This window comes from Dermacentor variabilis, unplaced genomic scaffold (assembly GCF_050947875.1).
Source record: "Dermacentor variabilis isolate Ectoservices unplaced genomic scaffold, ASM5094787v1 scaffold_12, whole genome shotgun sequence".
Classification (NCBI taxonomy): Eukaryota; Metazoa; Arthropoda; class Arachnida; order Ixodida; family Ixodidae; genus Dermacentor; species Dermacentor variabilis.
In genome coordinates, this window is record NW_027460280.1 from 40,730,162 (window position 1) to 40,752,149 (window position 21,988).

At 44.8% G+C, this 21,988-nt stretch overlaps 1 protein-coding gene across 2 annotated transcripts in view; it reads right to left on the reverse strand.

The window, feature by feature from the left end:
* PAPLA1 (Phosphatidic Acid Phospholipase A1) overlaps positions 1-21,988 on the reverse strand; it is an 82,476-nt gene that overhangs the window by 7,270 nt on the left and 53,218 nt on the right. For both annotated transcript variants that reach the window (XM_075677310.1, XM_075677309.1), the window contains 2 exons: positions 12,238-12,435; positions 1,004-1,148 (listed from right to left, as the gene is read on the reverse strand). In XM_075677310.1, coding sequence (XP_075533425.1) covers positions 1,004-1,148; positions 12,238-12,435 — 343 coding nt within the window. The remainder of the gene's footprint in view (positions 1-1,003; positions 1,149-12,237; positions 12,436-21,988) is intronic.

The following is a 21,988-nucleotide window of genomic DNA, read 5'->3' on the forward strand; positions in this document are numbered from 1 at the left end:
ACAATAAATCCACGGACACAGATGATCAAAGTATTGAATTACAACTGGCTGTTTGCAAACCCAGCTCTTGAATCGCGCGACAACAGCGACCGCCGAAGTGGAGCTGCATCATGTTCCGTGTAAAGTCCATCCTATCGCGCACTGTGCTTTAGGTGCAAGTGAAAGTGTGCGAGGGTGCGAGAAGATAGTGGCTTCACAAATGCCGCCTTCCCGCGCGAGCAAGGGCAAGGGAGGGGGGGAGCTGCACGCGATAGGGGACAAGGGGGGGGATGCAGAGTGGGGGGTAAGTTGACGCGCGTCTCGGCCGTGGCTCCGCATGGCTGTGCTGTAAGCGCATATGCAGCCGCGCATGCAGAGTGGGCGTGGCACCATGTAATTTATCTCACCGCCTATTTAGTATTGGAGGTTGCATAATCTCACGTTTCAGTGATCCGGTGGCGCAAGAGGCAGACGAAGCATTCGCTTTCCGCTGCCGGCGCTTTTCCTGATAGCGCCGTCCCAGTGCGGGCGACGGTATCAGCCGTGAGAACAGAGTGCACGTGAAAGTGTGGCTGGCTTCGCTTAATTCGTACCGCCGAGAAGATATCATCAACGTACATGGCATAAAACCGTATGATTTGCAGACTCCCGAATTTATAAAAATGAATTGTTTTCTCATTCAAATTTGCTTTGCTTTCTTCGATTGCCCGATAATTCAGAAAATTCTGTGGCCACTTCCCGTGTAAGAAAAAATCGATTGGCGACTATTATTTGCATGAAAGGTCGAATTTCAGTAGAATGAAACTTTGATATAACGAAGCAAATTGCAGATTTTACCGACTTCGTTATATCAAGGTTTAACTGTAGTACCAAACCAGGGGTGCAAAACAACATCAGATAGATGTGCTGCCAAATAGACTACTATGAAATGAGGTATTGTGCTACCATATAAAAAATTATCCAGTTTCTACAGTAGTACGAAGTGGCCAGGACACTCGGAGGAAGCAGGTAGATTTATACTTGCCAGTAGCATGCATGGCTAGCCAAGGCAAATAGGTACTCATTGAAGCTCTCGATGGGCTTCTCTTGGAGGACATAATCAATGCGTCTGCCACCATTCAGCTGGCCCACACCAATGTCCTCAATGCCTTGCAAATCAGACACTGTCACTGCACAAAAGACACAAATCTGCCAATCAGCAGTGCTCCCTACTCGTTCCTATAATGACGCGAGTTCAAGGCATAAAAATATTGGAATTGCCTTTTCACTCTGTCATGTGACAGTCTTTTACGAGATTGCTGAATAAAATGTGGTATGTGGCTTTCACTTGACAAAAATGTCCTATAAGTAACGATGCTGGCAGGAGACATTCACAACTTGCTGCTGCTTTCTTTGTATACAGTGGTAGCTATCTCTATCGAAGATACATTTAATAAGAGATGTCTGACAACAATAAAATGGCTATCTGTTTCTAACCGACCCAAGAGAGTCTAAATTACTTGTTTCTTTAGCCATGTGATTGGCATGTTTCAGTGAACTGAGTCTGGACATACATTTGAAGTTATTCTTGCATTGAATAAAGGCAACAGTGCCCAAGTGAATGTTCTGGAAGCATTTGCCATTTTCCTGGGCTGCTACACAAAGAATGGTCTTAGTGAGACTTGCTGATTTTTTTATATGAACGTTTCACGAGGACAGAACTGCACTAGGAATAGCAAAATCAGCTTTTTAAGTTGAAGGCAGCAAGTGGGAGAATGACTATCATATAACGGCTATCTGCATAAGCTTGCTGACTGAATTCACTTTCTCTCTTCTTTAAGCAACATTTTGGAAATAATTATTTCCCGATTTAAATGCCAACTACCACTACCTCAAAATGCTATTACTGTATTTATTCGAATATAGGTCAAATTTTTTTTTTCCAGAAATTCTACCTAAAAATGAGCTATCAACCTTTACTAGGGACCAAAGAATCTTGACCTATGCTTGTAGACAAAGCTAGCAAAAGTACGGAGCTAACAGACTTCCACCGCCGCACCTGCTGTAAAGCCAGTCTGGAAATTACTTAGATTGGCTCTAAAAAACGCTGCATACTTAACGCATTCCACAGCACTGAGGACGACAGAGTTTACGGTGCTGAAGCATCCTACGAGGATGACTTCTCTGGTAGTTCTGTCAAGAATGCAGCTTGTGGCATCGACGTCAGAGATTTATTAGCTAAGCTTGTGATAAAGAAGGGTCATGTTCAAAGTTCTTCATTTTTCTAAAAAGATAAGCGTTGACCTATATTCACATTATTTTTTATTTCTTGGCGAGTTCAATATATACAGGAGTCGACCTGCATTGAAGTAAATAAGTAGCGCATTTGTTCCATTATATCACAAATGAAAAAAGCTACAATTCAGTCAGTTTTAAGAACGTGTAGCAAAATATGTGTACATAAATTTTGTAAAAACAAGCAAATGTCCTGGATGTGTTCGAATAAGTTTGGCCGGGCATATCCAGCGACCATATTTAATTTTAGTGAAAAAATTCTATTTTGCTGCCATAATGCCAAGTACAATGAACATTATCTTAGTTTTGCAGAATCTGTCTTCACGAAAAAATTATTGAAGCACCAGGTCAGTCAGAAGCACCTTTTAGTGATTTTATCAAATCCATTTTTTAATTAGCTCCCAAAGAAAAAGTGTTACAGCTATGACACTAAAAATATTGAGTGATAGAACTGCAATTAAATATCAGTGTTTCTAACTATTACCACGGAGCATCATCTCTATAATATGGAGAAAAATTGCAGAAATGGAACATCACATAATATCAGCCAAAGTCCACATTTTTTTTTTCTTTGCACTTATGAAGAGCACAGTTTTTAATGCTGTCAGCCTGTTTCAATGAAATTCGTTCAAGTTTTAGGCAGATATTTAGGCAAGTTAGTAAACTAGCAGTACCCTAAAAATCGTAAAAAAATGCCATTTTCAATTTCTGTTTAAATTCCCAAATTAAGTCCCAGCTGACTTGAATTAATGTAATCTGAAAAGACATGTTGTGCATAATTTGTTTTGTTTTACAAATTACAAAGTCAGAAATGTGACACAATAAGTGGTACCACCGCTGTGACATACAGGATCCGTGAATTCTCATTGCTGCAGTTTTTTTTTTTTTTTTTGTAACATGAAAATGCGAAAGGGCGGTTCACAAAATGCAGATTGATAAAAAAAAATTTTGGCTGAAAATACTCAGTGCATTTCTGGAAAGGAATAGCAGAATCTGTGCATGGGCACAGAGATGGAATGGTGGGGCATAGTTATAGGTTTAGGGCATAGGCATAGTAGTGTGCTTTTGCCTTTAAGTGCATATCCTGCATGCAGTTTGTAAGTGCAGTCGAACCCACTTATAACAATATTCAAGTGCCACGAAAATTCTATTGTTATAAATTATAATTGTTATAACCAAGTCACTTGAAAAAATCAAAATAAGGGGATGACAGAGCTGATGCGAGAAAATCTATAATCGTGGCGAGGCCAGTGCCCCTCCCCACCACCTTCCTCCATCCAGGTGCTGATTGTGTTCACTCGTTTAACTGTTTCCTGGGCATTCCGATCGAGCATAACAAGCCGCGGCTGTCGGCGTTAAGGAATGGAACTGCTATAACAACTGCAAAGTGGGGTCATGGGTGGCAAGCGATATACAAGCACCGCTGAGGCATCGCCTTGGTGGCCCCAAAAGGGGCCTTTTAATTATTGTGAGAAGGCTGCCGTGGCAGCCTGTCAGCTTGAGAAATCCAGAAGAAACGCTGAGGAGAGATTGCCACATGCTTCTCACTGGCTTGCACGAGAAAATCTTATGTCCGTCAACCTTGCATGCTTTACGCGAAGCTTGCCAACATCCTTCTCCAAGGCATACAGGTGCTCCATGTAGTGCAGCGGAAGGTTCCTCACGAAAACGAAGCCCTGGAGGAACTGAATCATCTGCCAGGCCTCCTATAAGGACAATGTTGAGGCAGCCTGCCCTACCGCGTCATCACTGCTGTCGTCGCCGTTGTTATCTGATACAAGCACGTTCGCGACGATCGCCTCATCAGTTAGAAGCACTTAGTTTCCAAATCTATAGCGGTGCACCGTCTTCTCACCGGCAACGCCATGCACTGCCCATGATCAGTGGGTGCATCAGCCATCTTCCGTTTCAGCGGCAAGTCAAACCAACTGGTGGTCAAAGAAAGCTGAGAAACCGTGTGGCCAGGAACAATTTCGCCGCAACCAACGAAGAGGAACGCGATCAATTAAGCTGTTTGCACAACTCTTCACTCAGCGAGTAACATGTGAGCTAGAGTCTACTAGACTATGATTGAGCGGGACAAACGGCGCTCTCCGCTGGAGCACCGCAGGTGGAAAAATTTTGTAAGGGTGCTGCGAGCGAATTGGATTGGGGTGGAGACGCGCTTCGCGGCATATTGAATGTAATTTCACTGCGTGCGCTGAGACCAATTGCATGCGTGCACTTTAATAACGGTGCTTTATTTCAACTGCAAATTTATATTGACACCTTTTCGCTACATATACATATTTGATGCGTCAGTTATACAACATGACGTCTTCAATTTTGCCGTAGTTGCCAAGTGTGTCGTCTGCTAGCGAGCGCGCGTTCATTGCACGGACGCTGGCGGACGCCCAGTTTTTCTCGCAAACAATCTGTGCAGTGAAATTTTTTTCTCGACTTTCTCGAATTTTTTCTCGACCAGAATAAGCGTTTCTTTTAAAAGCTGCACCAGCCCCAGGTGAACCAACACTTTCCAACAAAAGGAATTAAGGCAATTATGAAGTTAATATGAACAACACTGTTAGGGAAAATATCTTTGTATCTTAGAATTTTAGAGCTTGTGTAAACTTGACTCTTCGTTGTATTATTATTAACAAAGCGTTGTATAATTGTATAATTTTGTATAATTGTTTGCTCTTTATACTGTGTAAAATTTTTGTTTCCCTTACCCAATGCCCATTCTTCGGGCCTGTAAGGTATTTTGAATACATAAATATATTGCATATGTACTCGAACTGAATCGGGGAGACCGGAAATTCTTTACCGATGTAATCTACAGGGCTTGAATGGCGATCTCCTTCAATGTGCCAGCAGGCTAAATGAAGTAGAAACATATAGTCTAATCAAATAGTATTTGCTATTCAGATCATATTTGACTTCAGAATATTGTACTAAAAATTATCGAATAGCCGTTTCCGTTCAAATGTAATGCATGACAGCACTTTTGAAGTTTCGAAGGTGAAGGGTCGATGCAAGTGAGGGCTCTTATTCTGAATTATTGTGCTTCTGGAGTCGTGGCTGTTGCGCAGAGGCGCATCAGTTCCTGAGAGAATTAACACACGGGTGCTAATCAGTTCTCCTGAACAAGTTCCCAGCTGTCATTCAATATAAACGTCCCGTTTTGGGGCAGCCTGTTAATCAGCTGACTTGATTCAGGCAAGGAAAAACTTTTTTTTTGTCAGTACAGTTGAACCCACTTAAATGATACTGGTATTAACAATATATCGGTTATAACAATGAGAAGCTATGAATACTTTGTTTAGCGCAAAACAACAGACACAAGAAAGACGACAGGACAAGGCGCTTTCTTGTGTCTGTTGTTTTGTGCTAAACAAAGTATTCATGGATTCGCACCAACTAGCCCGCCAACGCATTGCAATGAGAAGCTGCTGCACCGTCAGCTTCTGTATGTTTTCCATGGTGAAATAACCCGCTTTCTACAATGCCCCGATGCCGCATATCGGTTGTAATGATGAAGTCTGGCTGCTGGGTGTCAGAGGCGAAAGGTAGTGAAATCCAAAATCCTTGAAAAGAGAAAAAGAAAATGAGAAATTCGAGCCACTGCACGATGGGCCGCTGCTTCAACAGCCGCCACGCGTCCATTTTCCAGCCATCTCCGCTAGAGATGGGTCGCTCAGGAGCGAGCCGGATCTTTTGAGCCACTCTTCTAAAAGAGTGAGTGAGCCATGGCTCAGTAAAAGTGAGCTGTGGTTCTTTTGGAGAGCCGGTTCAGTGAGCCGTAATGAGCCGTGCCGTACCGTTCCGTCAGAGCCGGGTGTTCTGCCGGGCGCGATTTGTGCACCATCTATTAGCAGTGCGAGAAAGCTGGTTGAGAGCGGGTTCTCTCTCGTTCAGTGAGCCGTGCCGAACCGTTCTGTAAGATCCGAGTGCGATTTATGCGCCATCTATTAGCAGTGCGAGAAAGCTGGTCGAGTGAACGGGTCGGCACGGCTCACTGAACGAGAGAGAAGTGGCTCTTTTGGAGAGCCGCTTCTGTCTTGTTCAGTGAGCCGTTCCGACCCGTTCACTCAGAGCCGGGTCTCTCTCATTCAGTGAGCCGTGCCGACCTGTTCAGTCAGAGCCGGGTCTTCAGGCAAAGTGCGCATTGCTGGGCGAGTTGGATGAGATACATTCCGAGCAAAAGAGTGCTCACAGAGCGCTGTATGTGTTGTCCTGAGGTGTTGTGTCTTCCTTGTTGTCGTCCGTTGTCTGCGAGCGCTGTTTCGCTCAGAACGTGTCTTCTGGCAAATCATTGCCAAAGGATGGCGCCATTCGTTGACAGCTGTTGTTCGAGTGATGTCTCACGACTCCCACCGTTCGTGCATCGTGAGGTGGTGCAACATTTCGAAGGTATTAGTAAAAATACCTATAGCCACTGCACGGAGCCTCTAGCTAAACTAGACAATACTGACTTGTGACTTCTAATGCATTTGCTTGTGTTTTTGTCAGTTTTACAAACAAAGAAGTTAGGGCGGCCGTATTTCGAGGCCCGTCCTAAGCTTCGATAACCAATGAAGGTAGCCACAGCCCTTGAAGTTTGCCACAACCTCGAGCCCAGGGCTTGGCTAAAAGAAGAACAAACACATAATAAAAAATTACGAAAAACGTCTTCTTACGGGAGCCCTTGCCTTTATCGCGTGATGCTCTTTTCCTTCCCCGCCGCACCTGCACGTCGCCTCGCTAAGGATGACAAGGTTTTTTTTTTTTTTTGCTTAGCTAACTGGCTGGGCCACTAACCCACTGGCTCGTTGCAGAAATGTCAGATGGCGGAGGCCTGCAACATCTCGGCGCCAGCAAGAATGCCAGCAAAGGAAAGGGCCCTTCGCGGAACACGTGGCAGTTAGCATATTTCCGCAGAATAGGCGGCATGGAGATCCCCTGCTGTGGGAATGGAGCATTGAAACGAGCGGTGCACGTGCTCATTGTGTGCGCCACACTTGCTTTCTTGGTGCGCTGGTGGATGTGCACGCTTAACAAAGCTAGGAGCCTTGAGCCGTCACAGGGATGCTGTCAAGTGGACAGGGACTCCTATGCCTTTGTTAATGTTTGCGGAGAGACAACCAGTTGGGGAGCTCGGTGCTTTACAGGGAGCTCTCGGCGTAGACCGAAAACCCGCAGTGGCCTCGCACTAAAAAAGAGAACACGTTGATGAAGCGCGGCCTTACACGTGTTATAGGTACTTTCGCTATGTATTGAGAATATTTATCAATTACATTGACTTTCAATTATATTTATCAATTATATTTACTTATTTTAAAAGCGCGAATTTTTGAATTGTAATTAACCTTTATTTTCTGATATTGGGGATAGAATGCTAATACAGATTGCGATGTATTTCTCCAGAAAAAAAATAGCTTAATCGTCATTACAGGAGCTTTCTGTTCTTGTGACGTGCTTGAAGGAGCCGGTCCAGATGGGTGAGCCGGTAGCATGCGGAAGGAAAAGAAAAAAGTGATGGTCCCTGCGCCGCACTTGAGCAGAGAGGGAGTGCAAAGGAAAGAACCACGGCTCACTCGTTCTTTAAAGGAGTGGCTCAAAAGACCCGGCTCGCTCTTGAGCGACCCAATCACCATTACAGATTTAAGTGAGACGGTGAGCTGTTCAAATGAGCCGGCTCATTTCAGTGAGCGGAGCCGTTCTGAGCCGCTCACTGAAGTGAGCCATTTTGCCCATCTCTAATCTCCGTGCGCCTCTCTCCCGTTACCCTTCCACCCCTCCGAACACGAATGGGCTGTGCCCACAGCTCTAAGCCGCCCCACCCTCTGGAACACAAATGGACCGCGCCAACTGCGCTGCGCAGTCATGGCCTATTCTATGGTCATGGCTGTATAGGTGTTCTGTGGTCATGGCACAGTTCTGCAAACAGCCTAATCACTCGCGTTTGTCTTTGTTGGTTGCATCGAAATTATTCATGATCACGCGGTTTCTCAGCCTCGTTTGACCAACAGTTGGTTTGACTCGCTGCCGAAATGGAAGATGGCCGATGCGCCCGCTGATCATCGGCAATGCACGATGTTACCGGGCAAGAGAAAGCGCACGGCTATAGATTTAGGAACTAAGTGCTTCTAACCGATGAGGCGATCGTTGCGAACATGCTTGAATCAGATATTGACGGTGACGACGCCAGCGATGACGCGGTAGGATAGGCTGCCTCAACATTGTCCTCACAGGAGGCCCGGCAAATGATTGTCTCTCCGGGGCTTCGTTTTCGCGAGGAATCTTCCGCTGCACTATGTGGAGCACTTGGATGCCTTGGAGAAGGATGTCGGCAAGCTTTGCGTAAAGCATGCCAGGCTGACGAACATAGGGTTTTCTCGCGCAAGCCAGTAGATGCTTCTGGCGATCTCGCCTCAGCGTTTCTTCTGGATTTCTCAAGCTGACAGACTGCTGCGGCAACGTCACATTTTTTAAAAGGCCCCTGTTTGGGGCCATCAAAGCAATGCCTCGGCGGTGCTCGCATATCACTTGCCAGCCGTGACCCTCATTGCTGCGGCTTGTTGCACTAGGGAGCCTCCATGTTGCACGTGATCGGAGCGCCCAGGAAGCAGTTAAATGAGCGAACAGAATCAGCAGCCGGATGGAGGAACGTAGTGGAGAGGGGCACTGGCCTCCCCACCATTAGTTTTCTCACATCAGCTCTGCCGTCCCCTTATTTTGATTTTTTCATGCAACCCAGTTACAGCAATTATCTGTTCTAACAGTGGATTTCGTGGCACTTGAATATTGTTATAAGTGGGTTCGACTATCACCATGTCTGCAAGCCCTTTAAACTGGGTGCCCAATGTGGTACCACACTTACCTTCTTCAACAAACACAGCAGATATACAAATATCCCTACATGTATGTGAGGCATGTGGTTCCTTTAATTACTTCATTATTGTTCTTATGATAGTGCACTGGACAACTGAAAGCAGCCGTTTATAATACTGAAGCTGCTTAGTTGAGCGGATGTACTGTTGGGAACAGCATTCAATTTAGTAATGAAATATAAGATACGCGCAACATGTTTTTCTCAGAAATCAGACTCGACAATAATTTGTTTCGTTTACACCCCCTGAAAAAAGCCGAAGGATGCAGCTACCTCCTTTTTTCTGGATTTTTTTTATTTAAAAAAATTCTGGCATTTTACGTCTGACAATATGATTATGAGGCACCCTGTTCAGTTCTTACCACCAGAAGTTCTTTAATGTGCACCAAAACAGATGTACACGAGTGTTTTTCCATATCGTTCCCATCGAATTCCGTGACCTGGTTTGAACCCGCAAGCTTGAGTTCAGCAACGCAACGCCATATCCTCTACATAGCCACTAATTAGGCTACGGGGCCCATTATTTCCTGTTTTTTGTTTCGTTGTTGTTAGGCATGCACTGGAGAAAAAATTTCACATGGCTTACGGGCCAAAGGTTAGCAGCATGTATAATGGCTACCTACAACTGTTTTCGGCACCAGAGGTCCGACCACAATAAGAGAACCTGTACCAATTACTCCACATTGTGTTACACGAGGAACACAGGCTGCTTGAAGGACAAGAAAAATATTTCTTCTCCGAAGGGAATCCTACAATAACATAGTAGAATGAAAACCTACACTGCGGCCACAGTGCATGCGCAATCACCGAGCGGCATTAAAAAAAAAAAAAAGAAGATAAGAAAAGGAATCTATTGCTAAGGCATAAATGTCATATCCAATTATAAACACCGTTTGAGCGGCCTGAACGCATATAGCAGCGTGCGAAGTAGTACGGATGACTGTTCCGAGAAGTATCGCCAGCAGTTTCCAACGGAGCGACCTTAATGCGGCGCAATCCACTTCAATCGCAGCGCTGCCACAGTATTCTTCGTCGTCACGCACCTGACTGGAAAGCATGCGCCGCCCCAGCTCCTCATCCCGTTCAACTGTATTCTAATACACTCTAATGCGAGCAATATGCCAGCAGCGCGGTTTGCATGGTCCATTTGTGTTTCAGAGGGTGGGGTGGCTTAGAGTTATGGGCACAGCCCATTCGTGTTCGGAGGGGTGTAAGGGCGACGGGAGACGGGCGTGCGGAGATGGCTGGAAAATGAGCGCGCAGTGGCTGTTGAAGCAACGGCCCATCGTGCAGCCGCTCGAATTTCTTGTTTTCCTTTTTTATATTCAAGGATTTCGCATTTCACTACCTTTTGGCTCGGACACCCTGCAGCCAGACTTCACTGTTACAACCGATAATGCAGCATCGGGGCATTGTATTGAGCGGGTTATTTCACCATGCAAAACATACAAAAGTTCGATGGTGGAGCAGCTTCTCATTTTTATAACCGATATATTGTTAAAACCAGTATCATTATAAGTGGGTTCGACTGTAACAGAATGGAGAGAAAGCACAAACAATCTTATTAGCCGAGCGCACGGTCGTAACTTGATCAGTGAGGGCGCGTGCAGTGGAACTTACAATATACTGCAGAAGAGTACGCATATGGGATGGTTGGTTCATGATTACGAGCAGTAAACAGCGCTAAACAACAGGACAACGAGAGGGACACAGACAACAGCGCTGACTAAGAACCAAGTGTCTTTATTCTTTCAGTCATCATATATATACTCCATTGCTATCTCAAAGCACAGAATCAACAGAATTCAGCATGCGCAGGGGCGAAAACTGCAATTACTAATGAGATAGGAAGGCAATCTCCTTCGGAAGGAGAGAAATAGAGGGAAGGCTTACACATGCGTCACCGCTATTATGAATGTGGAAAACTTCAGAAATAATATGTGCACGGTCATCGCGGTATTTTGACAGATAGGTCACATCTTTAAAAGACGGCTTGCAGCCGCATTCATTGCAATGCAGTGATAATCGACTATCTCTAGCTCATTTTTGAACTTTGTTTGAGTGTTCGTGCATGTGGTCATTGATGCACCACCTCGTTTGACCGATATAAAAACGCTTGCATGAAAGAGGAATCTTATAAACCACGCAGTCACAACAGTCAGCAACAAACCTCTGCTGTGCTGCTTTTTACAACTTTTTTTGTTGTTCTCGGTCACCCAATTGACTTGATGGCACAGGCTACCTCTCCTTCCGAAGGAGATTCGATTGCCTTCCTATCGCATTAATTGCAATTTTCGCCCCTGCGCATGCTGAATTCTGTTGATTCTGTGCTTTGAGATAGCGGTGGAGTATATATATGATGACTGAAAGAATAAAGACACTTGGTTGTTAGTAACCGCTGCTATCTGTGTCCCTCTCCTTGTCCTGTTGTTTAGCGCTGTTCACTGCTTGTTACACTATATCTCAGTGAGCCATACCACACTGGGTCACACATTTGAGGGAATCGACCCTATGATGCCCCAGCCCACGAGGTTTTTGGAAAACTGGGGTTTATTTGGGTGTTTCTGGCCGAACAGGAATGTTTGCCCACTGCATGGCTGTTGTGGTCAGCAATTATTTTGTGAATTCCAGACACAAAATAATTCCAGACACAAAAGGAATACTGCTCTCGTGTATTAAATCACTCTGGAAAAGCAGGAATTATTCTTGCGTGCAAATATCTACAAGCCAGTGTACTTCCTTACCCAAGATATTTAAGAGAGTGGTTTGATCACTACAGTGGCTGCAGCACTATGGTGTCTCTGCTGAGTAGGAGGTAACAGGATCAATTCACAGCTGCAGTGCCTGCATTCCAGCGAGGGTGGTATGAAAAAATGCCTGTGCATTTAAATTTAGGTGCATCTTTACAGCCACATGGTCAAAATTGGCTCACCACCAGAGCATGTATCATAGCTTGATATACCTTCAGGTTGTAAAACACCATTGACTGCTACTGACACTTTACTAAAAAAAGAGTTGCAGAGCTATTTTTTAACTGCTCATACAGTGAAGCTTCCATACGGAAAAAGAAAGAAGCCTGCATAACTGTCCCTGTGTTGCAAAAGAAAGGGCTTCAAAAACAGTGAAAAGTTTACCTGTGCTCTCAACTTCAGCTGCATCGGCCTGACGGATAATTTCTTCCTGGAGCACACGATCCACCTCTGCCTCCATCTGTGCCGGTGAGGACCGATGAGCACGGGCAAATTCATTAAGTGAGTTCCATGTATATCGGAGTGAATCCATGAACCGTTGCTTCAAGTCTGAACCCATTCGGCTAAGGCTCTCTTTAAGCTCTGGAAGAGAATGTTTGTACAATGCACCAAAAATGTAATACAACACAGACATTCCAAAATCATGCTTAGTGCCAAAGAAGACATAGGTATGACAAAATGCGCCTGACAAGGTTTCGATAAAGTTTATTCAGTCAGTCAGTCATCTTTGCCACAGCTCAGAACTTTACTGCCACAAAACTAATGCAAAACGTTTAGACCCAGGTGCCAACATATCAACCTTTGCACTCATACAAATATGATGCTAAACTCTCGGACTGCATGCCAGGAGAGCCTAAAGGTCATGATGATGCAGTGACAAGGGCAATTCCTGCTGCAATCAACCAGTTTTTGTGCATGCACATATAGCCATGGCAATGTTAAACATTTTTTTAAAAGAGAGGCAGTGAATGACAAATTTGATTTATTACACGTGGCCCCAATTTCTTAAGATGGTTCGTTGTTTCTGCTATGTTGACATTCTGCAAAGCTTGCGTAACCAAACTAACAAATCTGCATAGCATAAATTAATGACTTGAAAATGTCTACTTAAACACTCTTGCAAAGTACATTCCACAGATTTGCAGCATGCTATTGTGGCGTTACAGAGGCATAAACTTCGACAAAGTTGTGGAATTGATCTAGGACATGCCAATTTAAGAGACTATAGTAGGTGTTGCGAATTCATAACTTGCAGCCAGAAGAGGTTCACGATTACTTTATGCTCAAGAGGCAGAATGAAGTGCTAATATATAAACACCGATTCTTCACAGTGCTGTGTCAAATTGCTATGTAAATGTTTACCATGCCTAATTACATTTACAGACTCTACTGCATTTCTGCAGAAATGCAAGTGCATTGAGATAAGCTGTGGAAAGCCCAAGTTAAAACTTTTATATTACAAAAATAGCTAATAAGCGAGAAAAAGGGGGTTAACCGAGGGGCCCTATTTTTATTAGTCATATCATAAGAAGCCAACAAACACTGACACCAAGGACAACATAGGGGAAATTACTTGTGCTTAATGAATGAAATAAAGAAACGATAAAAATAATGGAAATTAAAGTGGATGAAAAAACAAGTTGCCGCAGGTGGGAACCCAACCCTAGAGCATATATCGTTACATGCGTTACGTTACGTTATTGTGCGAAGGTTGTGGGTTCGGTTCCCACCTGCGGCAAGTTGTTTTTTCATCCACTTTAATTTCCATTATTTTTATAGTTTCTTTATTTCATTCATTAAGCACAAGTAATTTCCCCTACGTTGTCCTTGGTGTCAGTGTTTGTTGGCTTCTTATGATAAAAATAGCTAATGCTACCTGTCTTACATGCACCAAACTGAAGCTAACAGTAGTGCTATGATTTCAGCTAAGCTTTCTCAATCTCAGCACAGAACATAAGTCATTGCTGCAGGCCTCCACCATTTCTACAAAATGTCCTGTATTTTGTTGAATAGGCAGCATATCAAACAATGTACAAGTATTTGTCTTGGTGCTAGTGATTACAGAGTGAAAACTGCACCTTATGTAGATAATGCCTCATTTTAATGGAATAGTGCCTGCAGCATCATAAAAACTGACAATTGGTCCAATGCAAAAGACAAAGACACAAAATATGTAGAAGAAACAAATACGACAGGACAAGTGTGAACTTCTAACATTTATTTAAAATGCCGTATTGCTCGAAACTTTCACAGCCTATAGGTGGTGGAGCTGTACATTCAAAATGGTGGTCGTTGACATGATCTTGGTTGCTGGTGGAATGAGTACGTTAGGAGAAGATAAGTTCTTTGCACTGCAGTTCTCCTCTGATGTATGTTATTGCATAGACAAGGATGCAATAAGATTTTGTCATAACCGAAGGCATCTTGGGTACATGAATGTACCCACATGAGGCACTTAAATGCATAAAATTGTAAATAGTGCAAATGTAGCAGCCTGTCATGACACTAACATGAAATTATTGATGGAAATGTGTTGTCACAGAACGAAGTGATCACGCATACGCCTCAACCAAGTGAGCCAAATTCTCGGAGATGCGCTTTATGTTTCTGCCTGCAGTGTACACCACAGCTTAGCGTTTAGTTGACTTCAGTATCAGTCGAGGGTTGTCAAATTCAGCATGTTTTGTATTACAGGCTACAAAATGAAGATGAAAAGGTGATATGGTAGTGCGTGTATGTAAGCAAACAAAATAAAAAAACTGTGTTTTGCACTTCGCGACCAAACAGCAGGAGCGACTGTGGATATCCAATAGCATTTACTAGGTTCCCTTGATCACATAACAGCGGAAGACCTGGACAAGAATTTGGCCAGAAGAAGGCCAAAACAGTCATAGTTAAGAAATGTTGCCTCTGTTTTTGATTCTACATTTCTGGTCTTCAAGGAATGCAATGAAATAAAATAATAATAATGGGCCGGGAGGAAAAGAGGCGCTACTATCAGCAAATCAAACCAGACAAGAAGACGAGGATACAACGACTGCCGGAGATGTGAAGGTCAGGGTACATGAGAAAGGTATGCATTCTAGGCACTTAAGACTCTGAATAATGCAATGGGTATTTTTTAACGTGGACCTTTCATGATGCATCTGAAACACACTGCTTCTAGCAGGCATGTGGAGCTTTTTTTATCTCACTCGATCATTGAGAGCTCTTTTCTTTCACAACGATTTAGTTGCATTAATGTGGCGAATTGGGAGTGTTGGTAATATATTTGAAAAGGCGGCAGTGCTAAAAAGAAAGACACGGATGGAGACAGTGCTTGTCCTTGTCATCCTGTCTCCGTATCTTTATTTTTAGCGCTGCCGCCTTTTCAGATTTAGTTGCACTCCCCAACATCTGCTTTCACTGAATGTCCCACACTTCTACTTTGGAAAAGGATTGATAGGCATGTTGCATGCACTCCTTTCTGTGCCTGTAAAAGCAGCAGTTGCCTATTCCTCCGAGGCTGATCATCGCATGACTGGTTCATCAACAAACTGCGTCATGCCCCCACCATCCGTGAAAGTTGTAAATACACTCAGCCCCATGTCAAGGACACAGATACAACATTCATAGCAAAAGCATAAGTGTCTAAAAGCACCTTGTCAGAAAAGCCACCTCCTTGTCACAGAATGCCAAAGATGGGCAACTAATGCATTTACCTTCAGCATTTTACACAAAGTACACTTCAACTACTTTCCTTTATTTTCTGGATATGGTAGACCCACCTGGCTACCCACTGTAAGAAGTGTGTCTGTGTGCCTCCATTTGGCAAGACATCATTTTTAAGCAAAGAATAAATCAATAAAAGGAAATGGTGGAAGCATAATTTATCATGAAGGCTGGAGATAAGTGCAATAGTTGCCAGTCTTCATTAAAGGGACACTAAAAGCAAATACTACGTTGACATGGACTGTTTAAATACCTGTCCTGAAACCTCGCAACGCTTATTTCGTGCCAAGAAAAGGCGTAGTTTACGAGAAAATTGTATCTAAAATACCTTTTTTGAAATTCAAATCTCCCGCCACTCAACTGGGGGAGTGGTGACATTGCGTGCACCATTACCGCCCTTTGCTGCCGTTGGTGAGTAAAACGGCGCCCGACAGACAGCAGCACCGAGCCAAGACAGAGCGGCAAATTCGCTGCTGCAACTGATTCTTGGTCAAGTGGCGTAGACCATTCGGGCATCCCTAAACATCACAAGGGAGTTGAATTCTCTGCTACTTGCAGTTTGTGCAAGTTTCGCAGGCCAGCAAAACCAGCGCAGCACTATGCGATCAGGAAAGTACTGAAATGCAAAAGCATGGGCGGCGCAGAGTCGAGCAAAAATGAAACCTTTCGACTGCGTGCATTATAGTCAACGGTAATTTCAGTGAGTTTTCTCTAAACATGAAATGCAACTGGACAAGTAGCATTTTATCTCATCTTATAATACAATACAAGGATCTTTTTTGCAACTAGTAGTTGAGTACTAGGGACAGAATTTAACCGAGGAGTGCTTTCGTCACCAGGCAAGTGCTTGAATGTCCCGGGGGAGTCTCTAATGATGTCCTGCATTTATCTCGATTTCTCGATTGTTAAGGCTCTGTTCGCAATAATATTGACGCCTTAGAGATTCTCACGCACTAATAAATCACTTTAGCTTGACTTAGTATTTTCCTTTAGTGTCCCTTTAATATGTGATGAGGTGGGTTTTCTGACAAAATATTTTTAGATGCATGCTTTTGCTATGAATGTTGCATTTGTGTAACTGAAATACACATTAGCTGAAAGTTGGCACATGGGCTGTTGTACAGTTAAACTTCGATATAACGAAGTCAGTAAAATCAGTAATTTGCTTCGTTATACCACAATGTTGTTCCAATGAAATTCAACGTTTTACGCAAATAAGTACAGTCACCAATGGATTTTTTTACACAGAAGGGGCCGCAAAATTTTACAAATTATTGGGCAATCAGAAAAGATGACTTGAGTAAGAAAACAAAATCATTTCATTGACTTTAAGAATCGGTGATGAAAGGTACGGTTTCATGCCGTGTCAACAATATTGTCACATACGAGTTTGTGCCGCTGTGGCCAAAAGGTTGTTGTGAGGTGAAGAGGAGATTGAAGTATCTCGATGATCGGTAGATGGTGTTACCCTGACTACTGAGCTACAACTTCGTAACTGTATATATTGTAAATACGCATATTTTCTCCCCCGTAACATTGCACCAATGCATTGAATGATCTTGATGGGTCCGAAATAGTGGCGTAACAGTTTCTCGCTAAGTCCAGACCCAAACACGGTCGCCAGGCTGGTACTCAATGTCACGTCATCGAGGATTGTAGTGTCGGCTGTCGGTCCTCTGCTGGCTCTTGATGCACAGGCGGGCGGGCTGTTGGGCTTCTTCGACGCGCTGGAGATAGGCAGCAATGTCGAGAATTGTCATCAGGTTGCTGCCGCAAACAAGCTTGAATGGCATGATCTGCGTTGTTTCTTGCACCGCCGTGTTGTAAGCGAAAATTAGGTACGGCAGGACGGCATCCCACGTCTTCTGTTCGACGTCGACGTACATTGCAAGCATGTTGGCGAGGGTCTTGTTCAGCCACTCCTTAAGACCATTCATCTGCGGATGGTAGGCAGTTGTCCCCCTGTGATTTGTCTGGCTGTATTGCCGCTCCTCTGTCGGTGACGAGGACTTCTGGGGCACCATGTCGCAGCAGGATGTTCTCGACAAAGACCTTAGCAACATCCGCACTACCTTTAGGCAGAGCCTTTGTTTCAGCGTATCGGGTAAGGTAGTCGGTAGCCACAATGATCCACTTATTTTCATATGTTGACGTCGAAAAGGGCGCCAACAAATCCATCCCGATCTGCTAAAATGGTCGGCAAGGAGGCTCGATCGGCTTTAGTAATCCCGCCGGCCTTGACGTAACGGGCGACATCGGCGGTCAGGTGTGGCCAACAGTACTTCTCTTGTATTGCGAGCGTATGGGACAACCTGAGGTGCACGGCTGTCTTATCGTCGTGCAGGGCATGCAGGGCATGCAGCACTTCTGACTGGAGTGCTGCAAGCACAACAAGAAAATAGTTTGCGTGGGCTGGTGAAAAGTTCTTCACCAGGACGTCGTTTCGTAAGAAAAGTGAAGGTAATCCGAACCTAAATACCCTCGGGACAACATCTGCCTTGCCTTGCAAGCACTCGGCAAGGCTTCTGAGCTCAGGGTGCGCTCGCTGCTGCTCGACAATGTTGTCTGCACTTATTGTACCTAAATAGGCGTCCTTATCTTAGCCATCTTGGGGCGGCAGGTCCACAGGAGCATGAGACAGGCAGTTGGCATCAGAGTGTTTCATCTGGACTTGTAGATTACAGTGATGTCATATTCTTGCAGTCTGAGGCTCCACCGCGCCAGGCGTCCTGAAGGGTCCTTTAAATTCGCTAGCGAACACAACACGTGATGGCCACTGACGACTTCGAATGGCCTGCCATATAGCTAAGGCCGGAATTTTGCTGTAGCCCAAATGATGGCGAGGCATTCCTTTTCGGTTGTAGAATTGCCTTCCGCATTTGCCAGCAACCGGCTAGCGTAAGCTATCAGCCATTCAAGTCCGTCCTTCCTCTGGATTAGGACGGCACTGAGGCCTAGGCTACTGGTGTTAGTGTGGATTTCTGTGTCGCTGTCCTCGTTAAAGTGTGCAAGTATCGGTGGCGACTGCATGCGTCGTTTAAGTTCTGGAAATGCGTCAGCCTGTGGCGTTTCCCACTTGAACTCGACATCACATTTAGTTAGATGTGTCAGCGGCTCAGCGACGCGCGAAAAGTCCTTGACACAGCGCCTGTAGCAGGCATGCATGCTAAGGAATCTACGCACTGCCTTCTTCTCGATGGGCTGCTGGAACTTTGTGATGGCAGCTGTCTGCTATAGGTCGGGGCAGACTCCAGATTTACTGATGACATGGCCTAGGAACAGATGCTCATCATAAGCGAAGCAGCACTTTTCCAGTTTCAGAGTGAGCCCTGATCACTTGATGGCCTCTAGTACTAATGCAAGGCGCCTAACTCTTTCTATACTGCTCCCACTGGGCATCAGCAGCCAACTAACAATGGTTTGAAGTGCTGCTTTCGAGACCTTCCGCACTGCTCATGGACACAATGTGCTATCGGATGTCAAGGAGGAGAACTATATTTTTGTTTGCTAGGCAGTTCGCTTTTTTTCCCCCAGGTGGTGATTTTTGAACATGCTCAGAAGTTTTCGCGATCGCCAAAGTAGAAATAAAAATGGCTGCCCGCTATCGAAGGTTTGAAACACCACTTTTTAGACCATCCGCGCCGTTCACGGACACTCTGCGTTATAGGACGTAAAGTAGGAGAATTATATTTTTGTTCGATTTTCCCCCACCAGGTGTTAATTTTTGAATACACTCCAAAGTTTAGCAATCGTCAAAGTAGAAAACAAAAATGGCTGTCTTTGGGAGCGGCGCCCACTTCGAAAAATCGCAGGTCTCACTATTTCACTGTGTTTGGTGGCTGATTTTATCGATGGATCGAGCAGCAGAGAGTCCGAGGATGCTGCCTTTTCGTTGGACTTTGTCTCTGAAAGCGACGACGACGCAAGCCAGCCTGGAACAACAGCGGCTGCAGCCCGGCACAGCCAACTGTAGTGATGGCAGCAAAATGTTTGTAGTAGAATACCTGTTCAATGAAAAATTTAGATTTTTTTCGGAGATAGTGCCTATTAGACAGGAATACATTTTGTATATCCCATAATATTCTTTTTTTTAGTAGATACAAGCGTGTCTTTACAAACATTGTTCAATTTTATCCCATAATCTTGATTCTGGCAATTTATATCTTTTTTATCACACATATCTTGCTAATAAAACTTTTATGCGCGAAAAATACATTCACTGTTCTTTTTGTTTACGTATTACATAAAATACTGAGCGCAGTAGTTCATTGAGAAAAAAGGAATCTGGCGTAACCTACAGAAAACATCTATTTTTCACATGGTAATGAAAGAGCTAAGGCAATCGTTAAAATTCTCGGCGAAGACGACGTCATCCAAGTAAACGACAGGTCTGCCACTTCAATCCTGCTAACAGTGTCCATCACGTGCTGAAATGTTGCAGGTGCCAAGCACAGTCCGAATGGCATAACTTTGAACTCATAGAGGGCGTTTGGCATGATGAAGGCGGTCTTTTTGCGATCCCTCTTGTCAACTTCTATTTGCCAGTAGCCAATTTTGAGATTCATTGACGAAAAGTATTTAGCATTGCAGAGCCGATCCAATGCATCATCTATTTGTGGGAAGGGGTATATGTCCTTCATGTTCTTGTTCAGTAGACGATAATTGATGCAGAAGCATAGGGTGCCGTCCTTTTTTTTCACTAAGACTACAGGAGATGCCCATGGGCTTTTCGATGGTTGGATGATGTTGTCGTGAAACATTTTGTCGACTTGTTGCATTATAGCTTCATGTTCTCACATCGAAACTCGATAAGGGCTCTGGCAAAGTGGCCATGCACACTCTTCGGTTATTATACAATGCTTTGCAACTCGTGTTCATTGAATCCTCGATGAAGTCGAGAAGCAGTCTTTGTATTGTCGGAGAATACTTCTGAGCTGTTGCTGCTTACTCATGGGGAGACTTGGATTTACGTCAAAGTCTGGTTCGGGAACTATGGTCGTTGGGGTAGATGCGGCAGAATCCGAGAGGGCAAATGCACTGCTGGTTTCTTCAATTTCGTCGATGTATGCGATCGTCATGCCCTTGTTGATGTGCTTGAACTTTTGGATGAAGTTTGTCAGCATCACTTTTGCTTTCCCTCCATGCAGTCAAGCGATCCCTCTTGCGACGCAGATTTCACGGTTAAGCAGTAGACGTTGGTAGCCCTCAATGATGCCTTCTACACCTGCAGGTGTTTCGGTGCCGGAAGAGATGACAATGCTGGAGTGAGGCAACGTGCTGACTTGGTCCTCAAGTACACTCAAGGCACGCTGACTGGAAGGCCTCTCCATCGCAATCACTTTGTCTGTGGACAGCGTTGTCGACTTTGACCTTGGGTCGATGATTTCGTCGAGTTAGTTCAGGAAGTCCACGCTGAGAATCAGACCTCGTGAGCACTGTTGAAGGACAACGAATGTCACAGGGTAGGTCCGGTTATGAATTGCAATTCTTGGCATGAAGATTCCCATCGGCATTATGAGGTGTCCTCCAGCTGTTTTAATTTTAGGGCTGTCCCATGCAGTATCGACTTTGTTCAACTTGGCTGTGAACAATCCACTGATGACGGAGTAGTTGGCTTCTGTGTCCACTAAGGCGGTGACTGCGTGGCCATCGAGGAGCGCGTCGGGGTCAGTGGTTCTTTGTCTTACGTTGCAGCTAGGTCTTGGCGTTGGATCAAGGCTGCATTGCACTGACGTTTGGCTGGTACGCCATGTCTTCAGGTCTTTGGTCGGTGCATTCTTTGCTTCCAGGCTTCGTCGGGATGGTGACGTGTTGTCGTTATGTCGCCGAGATAAAAAATTATGGGTTTTTACGTGCCAAAACCACTTTCTGATTATGAGGCATGCTGTAGTGGAGGACTGCGGAAATTTTAACCACCTGGGGTTCTTTAACACGCACCTAAATCTAAGTACACGGGTGTTTTCGCATTTCGCCCCATCTAAATGCGGCCGCGGTGGCCAGGATTCGATCCCGTGACCTTGTGCTCAGCAGCCCAACACCACAGCCACAGAGCAACCACAGCCGGTCACCAAGATAGTGTCTTCAGCATCTTTGTTGGCGGCGGCAGTCAGTTCGACGAACAGGAACCGCACCTCCATCGGTTGCTACTTTTAGTTTTTCGGATATGGGCTGACAGACTGGCCCCGGGCTGGGCCAGTGTATGGTCTGCGCTGCGGCAACAAGTAGCGGCCTGGTGAGGGTGAATGGGACAGTCGTTCAGGGCTCCATTGAGTGGCGGCGAGGTAGTCGGTGATATCGCGAGGGCGTTCACTTTGCTACAATGTACTAGAATACGGCAGTGCAGCGACCGTCGTGGGCTGCAGCTTGACATAGCTGTCACGGTAGGCAGTGAACATGGCGGCGCTGCAGTCGCCAACTACACTAT